Here is a 19,937-nt window from a genome sequence, read left to right as displayed (position 1 = left end):
GGAGAGTCTGACCCTCGGAAACTCGCTCAGATGATGCAGAACCTGGGTGTTTTTATCAGCGTCAAACCCAAGGTCAAGCAGACAGCGAAGGTACTGCAGCACAGCTCCCACAATGCACCTATCACCAGACACTCAGGAGAAAAGGCATGCATACAAATTCATAGACTACAATTACAGTTTCATACTTTTATTTCCTGATACCGCAGTCTTCATCTTTAGGGCCGTTCATACTGACAGCTGTAAACTCACTGCATTCATTATCCTCACATGTTTCATCATTTCACTTTTTGTTTCAAAGAGCATGGGGTTATCGGTCATATTAGAGCTCACAGCTAACATTTCAATATTTATTCATGAGTAAATCAATGTTATGGATCAAGGTTCAATGCCAATGCTTTCTTTATCCTGGTAAATTTTGTTTTGATTTTGCATCATTTTTTGCAACACTTTAAGCATGTCTTGGTCATATTTCACCCCATTAATATAAAAACAACACTGTAAAATTGTATAATAAGAATAAAATTTAAATGTATAATATGTAAAATATTATATTTTGCTCATAGAAAATGAAAGAATATAATAATTATAACTGATGTCATATACAAATACATAAAACAATATTCAAATATATTATACTATTTTATTAATCTAATATTAAACAAATTATATATACTTTTTTAAATGTACAAAGTATTTATACAATTTTTATGCTGATGTAAATAAAAGGGGCTACAGTGATGAAAATGTTACTCACCAATTAAGACAAAACAAAATAAAACTCTATAAAATAGTTTAATAGTGTGTAGAATGGGTAAATTTTATTTTGACTTTGCATTGTTTGTTGTTGTTTTTTTTATATAGATCTTGTTAAAATTTAAATTCTGATTTATTTTGTATTGTTACCTTTTTACAACATGAGCATTACAATTTTTTTTTCAATGCTGAAATGACAACTGACACTTTTTTTTTTTTTCAACCATATTTTGGTTGATTTTTCTTTGCTCATCATATATAATTTTATTTTATAATCCTGTTCTTTTTTTGGCATATGAGGTGTTAAATGGTAACTCTTTTAGTTGATCATATATAATTTTATTTTATAATACTGTTCTTTATTTTTTTGCATGTGAAGTGTTAAATGGTAATTCTTTAAGCTCATCACATATCATTTTATTTTACTGTACTGTTCTTTTTTATTTATTTTTTTTTTGCATATGAGGTGTTAAAGGGATAAAGGGTTCACCCAAAAATGAAAATGACCTCTGTTCATCTTCGTAACACAAATTAAGATATTTTTGATGCATTCTGAGAGCTCTCTGACCCAACCATAGACAGCAATGTAATTAACACAATCAACATCCAGAAATGTAGCAAGGAGATCTGTAAAATAATCCATGTGACATCAGTGGTTCAACTGTAATTTTACGAAGCTACGAGAATACTTTTTGTACGCAAAGAAAACTAAAATAACGACTTTATTCAACAATTCGTCTCCTCCGCATCACCCTGGCGCCATTTTGGAGAGCATCCACTGAACGTAAACAGCGTATGCTGTTCAGTGTTAGTTGTGCCACGTGGATACGTTGTTTTCTCGTAGCTTCATAAAATTAGGTTGTTGATGTCACATGGATTATTTTACCGATGTGCTTGCTACGTTTCTGGACCTTGATTGTGTAAGGACACTTGCTGTATATGGGAGGGTCGGAGAGCTCTCAGAATGCATCAAGTAAGGAATAATTGACTCCGCTTCGCGTCGTGACCGCATCACCACCTCGGGTGTGCATTATTTTTCTAATAATCCAACGGACCAAAGTCAATTATTCCGTTTATACTACGGTTGCCACACCTCGATCAGATGATATATTTCAAGGCATTCTCCAGTATTTCTACTTAAATCGCTATTGTGAGTAGGATTATTTCTTCCGCATCTCATCCAACGCCTCCTTTGCTAATTCCAAAACGTCATTTTAAACCTAGTAGCTGAGGCTTGAGCTGTTGATAACAGATTAATGCAATTAATACAGTTAGTAACTAAGTTATGAGAGAGAGAGAGAGTCTGTGCGTCTCTCAATAGTGTTCGGCAGCAATGTCTCTAGTTATAGTGAAACTTAGTTCCTTTTGTTCACGAACAGCGCCCTTGTTGTTACCTCGCTTGTGAGAAGTCATGTAGTTTTTAAGTTGTTTACTGATAAAATCGTCAGCGTAGCGCTAACAACATTAGCGAGATGTATGCTAGTGTGTGTGGAAACTGTAACTGTTATGTGTGTGCGGTCTGTGAGGGAGAGAGAGCGGGAGAGATAGAGTATGTGTTTTTCGTACATAATAAAGCGTAATTGTGTGGCAAAAACATGGACATGATCTGTCGTTTTTATCCTTTTGTTTACTATATTTATTTATTTGGCCAGTGTCGTTGTGGGTGTTGGTTATTTTGCTGTTGTAAGACCTTTTGAAATAACAGAAATCATTTGGCGAAGTGATATATGTAATGCGGTCAAAACCTGCCTGGAACTACGTTCGCCGTGCGTTTCCCTGAAAATAATTGCACACCTTAGAACGTTCGTCAGCCAATCAGATTCAAGCATTCAACGGCCCCGGAGTATCTTCAGAAACTATCTTCAGAAATGCTGCGTTTGCAGCGCACACTTCTTATCAGAAAAGGTTAAATAAAGTATTGTCTTTTGTTGTTATGGATTATGGTTTGTGTTACGTGTCTAAAGATTTCTTATGCATCTCACAACTATGAAATAGTGTCTGTGTGCATGTGTGTAAAACAACAAACTGACGATGTATATGCTTAATCATCTGCAATTGTTGTGATTGATAGTGGCTGGACTTTCTAAGAACTTAGTAAGAAAGAATAATCAAATACAGAAAGTTCAAAATTAATTTCTGGAATGTTTATTTCCAGAAACTATTCACATCTTCCTTTAAATGTACTGTATGTAAAGTATTGTAAACTTAACTTACATAATTTACAGGATGTATATACTTTAAAATAACTATTTGGCCATGATACATACATCTTCAAATAATATATCCATCACATTGAATCTTTAACTTTTTGTATTTTGGCCCAGTTCACTCTCACATAACGTTAGCTGTAAAAATAGCCTGCTGAAGTTGAAATCTACATCTTCATGACTAGATAGACACAGGTGAGCTTCTCTTTACTACTCGTTAGGTTTCTCTAACGTTATATGTAACGTTAATCCTGTCAGATCGTTCATCAATGAGCCTAGGGTCGGCCAATCTGACTTTGTCTGTTAAAGTCTGTTAATGGTCCTGCACAGTGAGTGACCTTAAATGTGCAGGTAAAATCGGATTTTCTCCAGCCATTGTTAAAAAAACAAGGTAAACAAACTTCATAGCTAGCGTTAGTGAAGCGGTCAGTGGAATCTTTCTGCCTCCCGCTAAGCCCCGCCCACAGAAAAACGTCACATTGTTTACTAACAGAAAAAGGGTCTATAAAAATATCTTAATTTGTGTTCCGAAGATGAACGGAGGTCTTATGGGTTTGTAACGACATGAGGGTGAGTAATTAATGACAGAATTGTAATTTTTGGGTGAACTATCCCTTTAAATGGTAACTCTTTAAAGTGTCTGTTTCTAGTCGGTGGTCGTTAAAGGTTTGGAGAGGAACATCTGCAGTCTTTACGAGGCCAGACGTCTGCTGCTGGGCCTGGACTCCACTGAGGTTTCCATGACGACCAAGAATGTCTCTGAGGTGACGACCAAGACCCCTGTGGACCCTCTGGTGGCTAATAATGGAATCACAAGCTACTGGATCAATGTACTAATGCAGCAGCTGCGCCTCACTGAGACAGGTGTGTGTGTGTGTGTGCGCGCGCGCGCGCACTTCATCCTCTTTAGTTTCACTCATGCTTGTTTGTTATGCTAAATGAATCGTATGTTTTTTTGTATGTGTCAATCTTCAGGTGCTGTACCCTCTCCTGATGCCATGATTGGCTCTCTCTCTGGAAAGCCCCGCCCCTTGCCTCCTCCCGGATTGGCTGTTTCCTCAGAAGATGGACGGATAGGAATCAAAGGAGTGGAATCCAAATTAGAGAAGGTTTGGATGACCATGATGTTTATGATGGAAATACTAGTGTACTGTATGTATATCACCTGTCTAGAACATGTGTTTGACCCCATAATTAAAATAAAATAAATAATAAAATAAAATCGTAAAGTAAAAATAAATAATAAAATAATAAATACATAAATAATAAGAATATTTTATTTATAAAATATAATTACTAAAAGTGATATCTAAATGAATTATATTATTAAAATTATGACATTTTTAATTTATTAAATTATCAAAATATTTATTATAATTTAATATTCAAATATATAAAATAGCATTTCAAACTGTAAAGTATTCATACATCATAGGCGTGTTATTTGCTGATTTTAATTTTCATGTTGATTTAAATAATGCTTAAAAACATTGTTAAATATGAATATTATTATTAATATTTATTGATTAAATGTAATGAGAATTATAAATAATTGGAATTACCAACAAAACTGTTTAAAACTCAAATTTCCAGGTTCATTATGATCAGTAGAATTGAGAGAAAAAAATTAGCTTGACTACTAATTTCACAATATTAAAAAAAATAGTCATTTTAAATAAGGTAATTCTGCATTTTTACATGCAGATTTGTGTAAAAATGTCTTAATATTTGGCGGTCCAATCAAATAATGAGTTAAATTAGATTGAATAAATCATGGTTGATGTAATTTCCAGTTCCTTTGACATTTTGGAAATGGAAGAAATGGAAAGTCTCGTTGAATGCATTGTATTGTGATATACAGTACAGTATCTCAAACAGTGTATAGAAAGTTGTATAGTTGTAGTTGTATAGGAATCTATAGGATCATACTAATTGATCAGCTGATTGTACGAACTTATATGCTACTTATATATCTTCAATTTAAATATGCATTTAATAAAATGCTAAAGTAAATTACATTGACTGTAAACAATACATTTTGATCATGTAATTGTATCAGATTCCAGAGACCGAGGATCAGCCGACACAAGCAGAGACGGAGCCCTGCGTCATGCCACATGCGGAGGTCACAGAGGTCAGAGAGGTCATTGTCAAGCCGACTGTCTCATCGAGGAGAGGCAGCCAATCAGAGGCCTTGAGGGAGCCGAACCCACCGCTCACGCCGGAGAGGTAAAAGCATCTGTCCTGAACAGACGTTTGGACAGACAGATGATGCTCTGGATTCTGGTCTAGAATATGATTTACAGCACTGAATGAAGCTGTGTGTGTACGTGTGTGTACGTGTGTGTACGTGTGTGTACGTGTGTGTACGTGTGTGTACGTGTGTGTACGTGTGTGTGTGTTTCAGGTCAGTGAGAGTGGAGGTGGATGGTGTTTATCTGAACAGAGACAGACGCTGTAGTTTGAGAATATTCTCATCTGTGGACGCTAATAATGAGGTAAAGCACTTTTTCACTTTTAAAATGAAATCAAAACTGCTTGCTATAAATGTATTGCATCTACTGTTTGAATAATTTTTCAGAAAGACAGTTTTGTCAGATTTAACACTGTTACAGTTCACAAATAAAATAATTTCTGTTACTGGTTTATTGAAACAGTTTTTGATTGCTGTTTATTTGAACAGGATCATGAATATGAGAGAAAGAAGCTGCTGGCAACTCAAGGTTTGTGTGTTTTTTTTATTGTAGGACTTAAAACATTAGTGCAAAAAGACGATTATATTAAGACTTGATATATAATTAATATAGTATAATATGATATAAAATAGTATAATAAAATGAAATAAAATATATATATTATATAGTATATATAATAGAAAAGATGAAGCAAATAAAAAAAAAATGTTTTGCAGTGTGGCTTTATTTTATGATAATTAAACACATTTTTATTTGTTAATACTACTACTACTACGAAATCATCTAGAAATATATAAAATGATATAAAATATTATTGTATTATTAGAATATATTGTGTATGTTTTTGTCTTTATTATAATTTTATATATTTTTATTTTTAAATAGTATGATATACAGTGCCCTCCATAAGTATTGGAACAGTGAAGACAAAATTGTTCTGTTGGCTGTGGAGTCAAGACATTTGCAAATATGATGAAAAGATGAATATGAGACAAAACTAGAGAATGTCACATTTTATTATTGGGTGATTCAACACATAGATGTTTTACCAGCTAAGAAGTTCAGCACTTTTAGAGTTTCATCCCTCTATCAGATGTGAGCATACGTATTGGAACAGTTGCCTCACAGGTCTTTCTAAGTGATCAGCTGTGTCCTGTTGCATTAATTCTTCAGATATTAAAAGCAGGGAATATGTCGTATCAGTTATATCCATTACTTCTGCATTCTGAATCTTGCATTCGATGATGACACACACAAACCAGGATGAAGATGAGGGAGCTGACTTTGAGAGAAAAGCAAGCAATTTGGATGCTAAAAGAAAAGAGGAAGTCAGTTAGAGCTCTAGCAAAAACAAAGGGCATGGAGAAATCAAGAGTTTGCGACACCAGCAACCAACAACTACCTGATCGGCTGAGAAAACAACAGTAGTTGATGACAGACAAATCATAAAAGCTGTGAAAATGAACCCTAAAAGACATGTCTGTAAAATCACCAACAATTTCCAGAAAGCTGGGGTGATGCTCTGACAATTTACTGTCCTCAGGAGACTTTGACACAGAATTACAGATGCTACACAGCAAGATAGAAACCTCTGACCAGCTCCAAAAATAGAAAGGCAAGATTAGAGTTTGCAAAAAAGCACAAAGGTGAGCCAGAAGAGTTTTGGAACTGTGTTTATGGACCGATGAGACAAAGATGAACCTTTATCTAAGTGATGGGAAAGCAAAAATGTGGAGAAAAAAGGACCAAGACCAAGAGTCTGGTGATGTCTATGGGTCACAGACTCACTGCTGTGATTGTGCGGGATCTGCAACTAAATAATAGCTTTTAATCTTTTATATCTGCCTTATGTTCAACTGTCCCAATACTTTTGCTCACATCAATGAGTGGGATGAACTCTAAAAGTGCTGTTCTTTTTATTTGGTAAAACATGTATGTGTTGAAATGGCTAATAATAAAATGTGACATTCTGTAGTTTTGTCTCATATTCATCTTTTCATCATATTTGCAAATGTATTGACTCCACAGCCAACAGAACAATTTTGTCTTCACTGTTCCAATACTTATGGAGGGCACTGTAAGAATTATATTTTCTAATTAGTTCAGTTTTATATACAGTACTTTTATATGACCTATACATATTATGAATATAATATACTGTTTTGAAAATGGTAAATATTAAAATTAATATATAGAAATATATAAAAAATATTGATTTAACTTGTAAAGTATTTATACATCATGGGTGCGTTTATTATGTATTATAAACATTATTATGTTTATGTATTATAAAATAATATATTACGTATTATATTACATTATTATGTATTAAAAAAGAAGCTTCTGGCAACCTGAGGTTGTTTTTTATTCAGGACTTCGGGACGAAATATTAGTGCAAAATTACATTTGATTACTTCTTATATTATATTATATCATATTATAAATAATAATAATTGTTCTATAATGATTGTAAATCTCATATTTACTCCAGAGTTTTACTGATCAAGACAAGCTCGACATATTACAGACTGATTTTCTGCATTTTCAGTGTCTCACATCAAAGTATAATCTTTGTGTGATCTGATATGACGATGAAGCCTTAAAGTTGAGTGATTTAAGGTCAGATTGTTATTGTGGGCCGTGGCTGGATGGACTCGTGCCGCTGCAGGCTCCATCTATTTGGCATTCATCATGCTGTATAAAGCTCAAAATGGATTAAAGAGCTGGAGTGTGCCAGAGAGGTGATATAGGGGAGCCATTTAAGCATTACGCAGTGCCAGAGAGGGTGATAGAGGGACCCATTTCAGAATAACACGCTGCCAGATTTATAATGGAGTACAGCCACTCCACCCACTGAATATGCAGACAGATGAACAGTCACACACACAAAAACACACGGAGAAACCTGACATCAGATCATTCTGGCTAGATGACATGAGACGTGTGACGAGTTCCACTACATTCATCTCTTCTGCACCTCTTGTTAATTGAGATACAAGGAATATTTGTACTTTAATTCTTCTATAATTTAAAATGAATTACAATAAGACAATTGGGTGTAGCATTTACTTTGAAACAGTTTTCACTTAGAAAATGCTAGTGATTTTCACCAAAAATTACTAAGAAACGACAAATAACTTATTGAATTAAACATGAGATTTTGAAGTAGAAAAACTGAAATGGTAATTCCTTGTAAAACGTACTTCAACAATCTTTGTTTTTATGTATATATATATATATATGTGTGTGTGTGCGTGATATAGTTTGTTAATAGAAAAAATATTTTAAAATAATATAATTATTAGGGCTGTGAATCGATTAAAATATTTAATCGCATGATTGTCATGAGTTAACTCGCAATTAATAGCAACTTAATCGCACATTTTTATCTGTTCTAAATGTACCTTAAAATGAACTAATGAACTAAAAACTGTAATCAACATGGGCATGGACAAATATGGATGCTTTATGCAATATTTGTTTATTATTAGTGAAACCATAGTTAACATACAGCATGAAGACTAGACATGTTTCATAGGTCATAGAAGTTTTTAAAGAACTTGTTCATGTCTATTAGACACATGAAAAAAGATCATAGAAATACCAGGTTCCCATTACTTCTCTTTCTTTGCACTGAGCAATTTACTGACACAAACCTGTTTACATTTTCACATGAAGGGCAGCTCACTTCTTCTGAACATGCAAAATGTACATTTATTATTTATTATTAGATTTGTTTGCCTCTCTGTGCCCACATACTGTATTTTGATGCAGCTAAATTCTCAATAAAACTGTTTTCACTGATATATTTTACTGTTTCTGGTGTCAGACAACAGAATGAATATGAAATGGTGACTGAAACGCGAGCCATTAAGACTACATAGCTCTCCCTTCCAAGATGTTAATCTGCACAAAAATCCTGATTTTAAAATCGAGCCGTCGTCTGATAAAATCAAATAGGCTACACATAAGATAAAGACAATAGCTGTGCTGTGATTTCGGCTATACTTGCATGTAAAATTAGAGAAGCAACATAATATCTGTTTTAACTGAAACCGCAGCTCCTCTCTGCCGCTCGCAGAACAATGCAGACGCAGAGAAAGAGGTGTGTGTGCGCGCGCTGGGGTTTAGGTTTAGGCAAACCATGAAGATTGGTTGCTAGGCACTTTTTGAAAAACAAAACAAAACAAAAAGTTGCTAAAGGTGTCTAACAAGTCGCTAAGTTGGCAACTGTCAGCATCTCCATCCATTTCTCCAGCTACGGGCAAGGCCACGGGTCAAACAGAAAATATGTGCTGTGATAATCGCTCATTATTTGCTTTAACGCATTATTCACTCGTTAATTTTGACAGCCCTAATAATTATACATATATAAAACTACATACAAATATCATATACAATTATTTTTATTAATATATAATGTTATTAAAAATTAATATATGTGTATTAAAATATATGAAAATATTATTTAAATTTGTAAAGCATTTATACATCATAAGTGTACTTATGTTGCTTTTTTTGTTTTACAAAAAAGAAAGAAAAAAAACATGCTTCAGAATTTGGCATCAAAATAAGATTGTCCTATAATTTTTTTTCTGTTTACATTTTTAATTTTATTTACATTTTTAGTTACATTACATTTTGTTGTGTATTTTAATAATTTTGTTGTTATTTTATAATGTCTTTTATATTTCTTATTCATTTTATTTAAATTTGAGTTTTTAGTTATTTTAGCACTTCAAGTTAAACTAAAAAAAAAATTGAAATTATGCTTTGCCAACTAATTGTAATTTAAATAATTTACATTTAATATTTTCATTTATGTTAACATTTATTTTAGTGTTTATTTTATTTACATTTTTTAATGGTCTTAGTTTTTAATATTAGTTTTAGTTAATGATAACCCTGCTACACACTCCAGAAACTGATACAGTGACTTTTAAATAAACACCCATTTAAACCACTTCATTCACACACAAGAGAGAGAGAGAGAGTTGTGGAAAGGTAGCAGCATATTCTTCTGCATGACTGCTTTTGATTAAGTTGCTTAATTAGGTGGCAGGTGTTTAATAATGCAGGGGGATTCTCTCTCACACTCACACACAAACACACACTCACAAACAAACAAACACACACACACACACACTTTAATTAGAGCTGCTGTTGTATGCCAGTGTAAATCTGGATGTGGTTCTGAACGCGTAATGTTTCCAGGCATTCATGATTTTGTGTGGGTTTCATAATGCCTGCGATTTAATCTGTGAAAACCTGTGTGTGTGATAGCCATGCAGCAGAAGCCCGTGGTGACTGAGGTTCGAACCCCTACAGACACCTGGAGCGGCTTGGGCTTCTCAAAATCGATGCCCACTGACGCTGTGAAAGAGTTGAGAGCCGTGAGCCGCCGCTGCTACAGACCCTACCACAACCAGCAGGTACACACATCAATATTTAATTCACATTTATACATTTAGCAGCCACATTAATCCAAACTAATTTAGGAGCATAAGCACTTTGTTAAAGAGCCAACGGTGTTCAGCTCATTCCACCAGAGGGGTCAGAGAGGGTGTAGGTTCTGGAAAGTCACTTTTTGCCACGGTATGAAAGAACTACAAGGTGCTGTGACCGTAGCTCATGGGAGGAAGAATTTTAGCTTTCTAAATGAGAACATATTATAAACTTTTGTTTCTATACAAAGCTAATTTGGCTTTTCAAAACTCAGTATCAAAGTTGTGCGTCAACACAGTAGCATCACAGCAGTGAGTTTTGCACCAACAAACACCACTCACATTTTCTTCATGACGTAAAAAAATCAAGCTGCTTTGAAAGGATGTACCATATACAGCAATTTTGGTTTGTTTATTTTGCGTTTCAAAAGAAATGAATACTTTAATTCATCAAGGATGCATTAAATTGATTAAAAGTGGCAGTTAAGACATTTATAATGTTACAAAAGATTTCTATTTCAAATAAATGTTGTTCTTTTGAATTCTTTCTATTAATCAAGGAATCCTGAAAAATAAAACAGTTTTTACAGTTTTCACAAAAAATATGAAGCAGCACAACTGTTTTCAACATTGTTAATAATAATGTTTCTTGAGCAGCAAATCAGCAAATTAGAATGATTTCGGAAGGATCATGTGACACTGAAGAGTAATGATGCTGAAAATTCAGCTTTGATCACAGGAATACATTACATTTTACAATAACTTCACATAAAAGCACATTTTAAATTGTAATAATATTTCACAATTTTCACTGTATTTTTGATCAAATAAATGCAGCCTGGGTGAGCAGAAGAGATTTCTTTCAAAAACACTGAAAATCCTAATTATTCCATTTTTATTCTTTTGGGATTTTGACATCTTCTAACAGAAAAGAGCAGCAAAACATGTCATACAGGTTTGAAATAACAAGAGTAAACGATGACAAAGACTTACTGACCACAAACTTTTGAACAGTAATCTCATCCTTGCCGTAGCAATAATGGAATGAAGTTCATCAAAGTTACGTTTACATGAGCAACTTTAAATTTCCCGTGTAAACATATTAAACACAAGTAAGTGTGTGTGTGTGTGTGTGTTTGTACTAAATGACAGACTGCACAATTACCCACCTGTGTGAGGAAACTAGTGTCTGATGCGTTTATGAAAAAAATCATTTCTGATCAGTGGAATACAGTGAATACTGTATACACACACACACACACACACACACACACACGCACGCGTGTCTGCCATTCAGAGCAGTGTAATCATGGAGAAAAGTCTCTAAACTCCAATCACAGACGTGTATGAGCACACAGTGAGCAGCACATCCCCGTTCCCTTCACTTCCACCCTCATTTCCTCTCCGCTGGGATAATGAGACTCTCTCAATTAAAGATCTCAATGGAAGCGCTTTAGCGCCGCACTGCAGCGCTGATTGAATCTGTTTTTGATTGTTACTGCTGTTTGAATCACATTATTTCTGAGAATAAGTGAAGATCTGTGAAGGATTCAAATTGAAAAGTTATTGAAATCTGTTTGTTTTGTTTGCTTTCTTTCCATTGTGCTTTATCTGTTCGTAAAGGCTAGTTCAATCAAAGATGAACCTTTTGTCATCATTTACTCAAACCTTTATGACTTTCTGTCTGCTGTGGAACACAAAAGCAGATGTTTCTATGTAATCAAAGCAGTCAGTGATCAGGAGATGAAAATAGAGGAATAATTAAGATTTTCAATGCTTTGAAAGAAGTCTCACCAAAGCTGCATTTATTTGATTAGAAATACAGAGAAAATAAGTAATATTGTGAAATATTATTACAATTTTAAAAAAAAATGTTCTATGTAAATATATTGTAAAATGTAATTTATTCCTGTGATCAAAGCTGAATTTTCAGCATCATTACTCCAGTCTTCAGTGTCACATGATCCTCCAGAAATCATTCTAACATGCTGATTTGCTGCTCAAGAAACATTTCTGATTTTTACCAATGTTAATAACAGTTGTGCTGCTTCATATTTTTGTAAAAACTGACACATTTTATTTTTCAGGATTCCTTGATGAATAGAAAGTTCAAAAGAACAGCATTTATTTGAAACCGAAATCTTTTGTAACCTTATAAATGTCTTCACTGTCACTTTTGATCAATTTAATGTGTGCTTGCTGAAGAAAAGGAATGGTAGTTAAATTGTAATTATATTTCAGAAAATGTCACTGTTTTTACTGTATTTTTAATCAAATAAATGAGATACAGTAGTAAAACTTTCTGTGTGACGTTTAGGCAAATGTCCTTTTCAGTTTTATTATTATTAAAATAATAATAGTTTCACAAAAGAACGAAAGTTGTTTTCATATCTGACTTTGTAATAAGGTTTTTGTCTGGTTGTAGTCGTGGAGTTCACAGAGTGGAAAGGAACGCAGTTGGAATGGCAGCGACTCAGAAAACTGGAGAGAAAGACGTGGATCTTTGTCTTCATCCCCACCTCCGTCATCATTCTCCTCATCCTCGTTCAATCCCTACAGTCTCTCAGCGTCCCGAACAAGCAAGTGTGCTGCTAAACTCACCGCTCTGCTCTTTAATTGCAGAGGGTGTGACATATCTTGTTTAATTAGCAGTAACGATTAAATTAGTTGAGCTGCTCATTACACAATTTAATTCTGCCAGCAGCTTTATTTCAAGGTGAAACAATCACTTATGCTGAAACGTCAAGATTTAGAACCTTCTGGGAAATTAAAATATTACGAGCTTCTCATTTCTGACCTTTGACCTGCAGCAGAGGGATACCTGACCGGCTCTGAGGGCGGGGCATGCAGACATTTGATTGGCAGGTCTCCCAGTCCCTCCCACGGAGACGATCTTATTGAGTTACTGGCACAGCTGGGTCTGGAGAAATATATCAACATTTTCCAACAACAGGAGGTAAATACACAACCCACACACACACACACACACACACACGCACGTCCCAGACGGCACACCCACAGACGCCCACGCCGCTGTTGTCTGATGCATATCTGGCTCTGAGCGCTTTTAGGAGTCAGAGCGCACAGGTTTATTTTACTCTGCCTGGAAACAAAGTCATGTCTAAAGGTTTGAGATTGAACTAGTCAGTGGGTTTGCCAAAGTTCAGATCTTTAAATACTCTGAGTTTCGTTTGAGCCGGTTAGTAGACAGTAAACTAGATTTCCATGAGAAGAACTGTATATTCTGCACTTTTTCTGTCTGTGAATTAAATCAGTATTTAGACATTGAGAGTTTGTTATTCAGTATTTTTGTGATGTTATTCAGTACAAAAATCTAAACATTCCTAAATGAAGACACATTTATTTGAGAAGCAAAATGACAAATTTATTAGAAAACGAGACTTTATATTTGATCAAAAAAGAACAAATATCTGCTAATGGGGTAAGAATTATTAAGCTTGTTTTGCCTTTGAATTAAGTTTATTTTTTGGACTCTTTGGCAGATATTTGTTCTTGTTTGAAGTATAAACTCGCTTAGTTTTGATCAATTTTTCAGGAAACAAGACTTAAGTAATAAGTAAAAAAATATATATAATTAAAATAAGATAAATATTACAAATTTAAAGAAAACATTTATTAAATAAGTGTATCTTGATTTAAGAATGTTTAGATATTTGTACTGGAAAACAAGACACAAATAAAGAGTAATATTTATTTTTTTGCAGTGCATTACAGACAGAAAATCAGATGTGCAATTATTTGAATGTTTTCATTGTAAAGGTAATATTGTTAAAGATAATATTGATACTTAATAAATATTAATAAAAGTATTATTGTTATTAGAATTATTTTACATTTGATCACTTTTGAGTTTGCAATAAATATAGCCTTTAATAAATAATACAACTTTCCTTTGACCCCATTAGCAGATATTTGTTCTTGAATTTTTTATATTTTTAATTTTTCTTCTCCGGTAAATGCACCTTTATTTAAGGATGTTTATATATTTGCAGTGTAGACAAAAATTCTGATATGTACAAATATTTGAATGTTTTTTACTTGAAATTATGTATAAATATATTATTTATTTTTTATTATTGTTGTTTGTTTGTTTGTTTATTTATTTATTTTTGTAAAGCTAATACTATTAAATCATTGTATACAATTCATTGAAGTATTATTGTTATAATTATTTTATTACTCGAGTTTGCCACAGATATAGTCTTTAATTCTGATATGCCATTAAATGATGGATGGATGGATAGATAGGGGTTCATAAAGTCAAATGTCTAACCACACAAGACACATTTACACACAAAAACACACACATACTGTGAATATGTTCTCTGGTCTGTCAGATCGATTACCAGACGTTCCTGACACTCTCAGACGAGGATTTGAAGGAAGTGGGCGTGAGCACGTTTGGAGCGCGACGCAAGATGATGCTCGCCATCACGGGTCACTCTCATTAACCCAACTGATGCAGAACTCCATTTGATCATCTCAGCATATGGTGGATAAAAATAAACACTTGATGAGTTTTCATTTGAAACTTTTCCCCCTCAACAGATTTGAGCAAAAAGAGGAAGTTTCCAGAAGCGTCCAGCATGAAGTCGGGATACCTGGAGGGAGGCGCGAGCGGCCGTCTCTCGCGGATCATGAACGAGGACGCGGCTGCCAAGAGTAACCGCTGGTGACGGGACGATGTGACCGCTATAGAGCTTCCTACAATGCCCCTGGGGCTGGTTTGTGCTTCCTGTCATGTGGCCGTCTGGGACCAATCAAAGTGTGACATGATAGATGATTTCCATATAAGACAGAGAGGACAGATGTGCTGTGACTCTCAGAGGAAACATGCAGAGAAGTGTGACCTTCAGCGTGAACCGACCGACTGCCCGTCCAGAACCCACGCTTAGTATGCAAGTCTCTGACTCTCTCTACCTCTGTTTCTCTGTCTACTGCACCTCTATGCAAAACTTAATTTCCTTTATGTATTGTTCAAATATGAGAATACTTTACGACTATGTTTCAGTGTCAGTTAAATTTGGATCTTTCATTAAATGAGAACCAAAAACATAGTTTCCTGTATTAACTTGAAGTAATGTTGGGTTTTAAAGTTGTGGTTTATTAAAAACAAAAAATAATCAATAATAAAAAGGAACGTAATATTGGATTACTGTAAGCATGCATTGATCACAGGATAAATATTAAATTTGACCCTTTAACATTTGTAATAAAATAATTATTATTTTAATTTAAATAATATTTTAAAATAAACATCCATTCATATAAATAATAAAATAATAATTATTTTAATGTAAATAGTTTTTTGGTGACAAAACCTTCATTAAAACAAGTAATGAAATAATTTTTTTAATGTAAATAGTTTTGTGACAAAACCTGCATTGAAATAAGTTAAAATAATTCTTATTTTTGGACATAAAACATTCATTAAAATAAGTAAAACCATAATTAGTTTAATTGAAATCATTTTTTGTGACACAAAAACCTCAGCCAATAGAGGGCGTCCTGTCACTGTCTGTGCCTCTATGAGAGCTTCAATTTTGTGCATTAAAACTCTTCCTGGGAATAATTTCTCCCAGGGAATGAATGAATGATGTAATTTCATAACCTTGAAAATTACAAGCTCGGCAGAGTTCTCTGTTAAATAAATATACTGTGTGCTAAATTAATAATTAGCTGCTTTTATTCAGCAGAGAAAAATATGAAACCACTCTCAATATTTTGGCGTTGCACCCCAGTGCACAAGTGAAAGTTTTCAATTAAAATTATCTGTTGTGAGTGTGCTCAGCGTTTCTCATTTACAATTTAATGCATCTCTCGTCTGCATGTCATTCAGCTGGATTTCTCAAATACATCATGCGGATTTCAGCTGTGTCAATATCTTGGCTGTGGCTGATGGGGATTTTCACACTCTAACACTTTAGAAGAGTAAAATGTTAACAGCACATAATCAGAAACCGCATTGACCTGCATTACCCACGTTAAAATATTGCCACTTAACATTAACAGCATTAAGCCAATGGAGTGGAACGGAATAAATTAAACACAAGCGCACACACACACACACACACACACACATACAGCCCTGCTTGACACAGAAAAACTGTCTCGTGTCCATGAGGATCTCGCCACAAGACATTCAGTGTTTTAATGATGACAACTCATGAATCAGCCACTGCAGGGTTAGAACCGTCAACCTTTTATTTACCACCAGCACAAACATTTAACAAGTCACAACAAGACTTTGAGTTTGTGTGACTGTAGTGCTGATGCACTAATGCACACACAGCTGTCATTAGTTCCATTACAATGCATTTATTGATAAATTATATTGCATAAAGTTGTTTTAAAATGTCTAGCATGATGTATTAAAGTAGAGCTCTCTAAATTGGCTTTACACAATTGAGTTAAGGCTGCTACATATTCTGTGTACAGATTCAATGCTGCATAAAAGCCAGATTAATACAGCTCTTATCTACCTCAGAGGTGACTCGGATGCTGTATTGCTTAAACAACAGTCATTTTTATTTATAATTCCATGTGTGTGTGTGTATATATATATATATATATATATATATATATATATATATATATATATATATATATATATATGTATATGTATATATATACAGTGCCTATAGAAAGTCTTCATACCCCTTCATTTTTTCACATTTTATGTTGCGTTATGTTAAACTGCTTTAAATTACTTCTTCCACATAAATCTACACCCCACTCACCATAATGACAAAGCAAAACTGGATTTATCGCAACTTTGCTAATTTATTAAAAAGGAAACACTGAAAAAAATGACATTGCACAAGTCTTCATACCCTTTGCTTTGACACCTGAAATTTAGATCAGGAGCATTCCAGTTTCACTGGATCGTCTTCGAGATGTTTCCATACTCTGACTGGAGTTAACGTGGCAAATTCAGTTGATTGGACATGATTTGGAAAGGCACACACACCTGTCTGAATGGATGTCAGAGCAAAAACTAAGCCATAAGGTCCAAGAAATGTCCTGCAGACCTGAAAGACAGGATTGTGTTGAGACATCTGGGGAAGACTACAAAAAATAAAAAATAAAATTCTGCTGTGTTGCAAGTTCACAGGAGCATTTGGCCTCCATAATCCTTAATGGATGAAGTTTGAAACAATCAGGACTCTTCCTAGATCTAGTCTCCTGGCCAAACTGAGCAATCGAAGGAGAAGGCTCTTGGTTAGAGAGGTTATCAAGACACTGATGGTCACTCTGGTTGAGCTCCATGATCTTATATGGAGATGGGAGAAATTTACAGAAGGACAAACATCACTGCGACACTCCACCAATCTGGGCTTGATGGCAAAGTGACCAAACTCAAGCTTCTCGGTAAAGATACATGAAACCCTGATTGGAATTTACCCTGATTGAAAAAACACCCAAATAACTTTCAGACTATAAAAAAAAAAAAAGATTCTCTGGTGTGATGAACCTCAATTCCTTATTCATGTCATACGGATTTCATGTCATTGTCCTTTAGGCAGTCTCACTGTCATGACCTCCTTATGTCAAAGGCAAAAAGTCTTTCTGTCGTTGAACGTGGCATAATTGTTGAACTGCTCAAGCAAGGGTGCACACAATGCAATCCTGAGAGTTATGGGACAAAAAAGTCAAGAGGTAAACCCAAAAAAAGATCAGGGGAACATACAGGATGGTCTAAAAGAGCGACGTTATTCACCTGGAAGAAGTCCTTCATCAAGCGGTTGTTGTGAACTGCAGTGTTGTCCTGTTGAAAGACCCAGTCATTACCGCACGGACAAGGGCCCTCAGTCAAGAGGGATGCCCGCTGCAACATGTCCACATAGCCAGCCGCCGTTTGACGCCCCGGCACAACCTAAGATCCATTATACCACTGAAGGAAAAAGCACCCCAGATCATGATAGAGCCTCCTCCACTGTGCCGTGTAGAAAACATCTCCAGTGGGATCTCCTTGTCATGCCAGTAACGTTGGAAGCCATCAGGACCGTCCAGGTTGAATTTTTCTGATCAGAGAATAAAACTTTCTTCCACTTTTGTCCCATGTTTGGTGCTCCCTTGCAAATTCCAAACGGGCAAGTTTGTGGTGTGGGAGGAGATGTGGCCTTTGAAGACGTTTTCTGTTCTTTAAGCCCTTCTCTCGCAGATGCCGTCTTATGGTTATTGGGCTGCAGCATCAGTAAGGGCCTTAATTTGGTTGAAGGATCGGCCTGTGTCTTCACAGACAGCCCCTCGGATCCTCTGGCGCAGTGCAGTTGATTTTTTTGCGGGGTTTACCACTTGACTTTTTTGTCCCATAACTCGAAGGATCTTTTTAGAAATGTCTCACTGCGTCCAACCTTGGCAGCGATTGCGCATTGTGCACACCCTTGCTTGAGCAGCTCAAAAATCCTGCCACGTTCAAAGATAGAAAGACTTTTTGCCTTTGCCATCAGGAGGTCATGACAGTGTGACTGCCTGAAGGACAATGACATGAAAGCCATATTTTTGCGCAGATTTTAACTTTAAGGCTATGGTCTTAAACTTTTGATCAGCTGATGAACAGCCTGTTTGAGTTTAAATGCAGTTTTCAATAAATTGCCTATTCTCTATTTTTTGTCTCTTGCTTCTGTTTCTTCTTTTGGCATTTTGAAGCAGAACTTACAACCTGGTTACAATCCACCAGCGTGAAATGCGAATACTTGTAATGTTTCCCCGGTCTTAAGATTTTGTTCAGGAATATATATATATATATATATATATATATATATATATATATATATATATATATATATATATATATATATATAACTTTAGCTTTTTCCTTGCTTTACATTTTAGTGCATAAAAAGCTTAGTGCCTTTTCTCCAGGTTGCATGTCAAACCCTAATGTCATACAATACCATACAGAATAAAAATAAATAAATAAATACATATAAAACAGCCATATTACCACCATCCTTTCAGGCTATGAACTCTTCAAGGACAAGTGTCTCCTCTTTTTATAACTTCGTTATGTTGGTTTTGTTGGAATGGAATGATTTTAAACCTTTTATAGTTTTGAAAGCAATTTTTAAAGGCACCCATTTTATGGACTCTCAAAACATTATTTCTGCATTAGTAATTTTGTGGGTTAGGTTATGAAAATGTTACTTTCTCTGAACATTCAAAATGTTTTTTTTTTTTTTTAACTAGTTTTTAGTGGTTTTTGTGAACGTTAAAGACAACATTCAGGGAACGTTCAATATTATTTATTTTTTTGTTACTTTTAATGTTACTTTTAAATGTTCCCTAAACAGATAAACATCCAGCCAAAAACG

At 34.7% G+C, this 19,937-nt stretch overlaps 1 protein-coding gene across 2 annotated transcripts in view; it reads left to right on the top strand.

Annotated features, from left to right (window-relative positions):
• The window catches only part of bicc2 (bicaudal C homolog 2), a 34,006-nt gene extending 18,351 nt beyond the window's left edge, over positions 1 to 15,655 (top strand). Inside the window, exons 12-22 of one of the 2 annotated variants that reach the window (XM_058797052.1) lie at positions 1 to 90; positions 3,611 to 3,824; positions 3,936 to 4,069; positions 5,020 to 5,189; positions 5,368 to 5,458; positions 5,644 to 5,683; positions 10,439 to 10,587; positions 13,025 to 13,178; positions 13,410 to 13,555; positions 14,958 to 15,057; positions 15,169 to 15,655. The exon at positions 1 to 90 is cut by the window's left edge and continues 42 nt beyond it. In XM_058797052.1, the coding sequence (XP_058653035.1) occupies positions 1 to 90; positions 3,611 to 3,824; positions 3,936 to 4,069; positions 5,020 to 5,189; positions 5,368 to 5,458; positions 5,644 to 5,683; positions 10,439 to 10,587; positions 13,025 to 13,178; positions 13,410 to 13,555; positions 14,958 to 15,057; positions 15,169 to 15,296 (1,416 nt within the window). In that variant the 3' untranslated portion in view covers positions 15,297 to 15,655. The remainder of the gene's footprint in view (positions 91 to 3,610; positions 3,825 to 3,935; positions 4,070 to 5,019; positions 5,190 to 5,367; positions 5,459 to 5,643; positions 5,684 to 10,438; positions 10,588 to 13,024; positions 13,179 to 13,409; positions 13,556 to 14,957; positions 15,058 to 15,168) is intronic. The other variant, XM_058797053.1, reaches the window with a different exon arrangement.
• Positions 15,656 to 19,937: the final 4,282 nt, after the last annotated feature.

The sequence above is a fragment of the Onychostoma macrolepis genome, chromosome 14 (assembly GCF_012432095.1).
Source record: "Onychostoma macrolepis isolate SWU-2019 chromosome 14, ASM1243209v1, whole genome shotgun sequence".
Taxonomy (NCBI): domain Eukaryota; kingdom Metazoa; phylum Chordata; class Actinopteri; order Cypriniformes; family Cyprinidae; genus Onychostoma; species Onychostoma macrolepis.
Note: the sequence above shows the minus strand (reverse complement) of the source record. Positions and strands in the feature narration are given on the sequence as shown.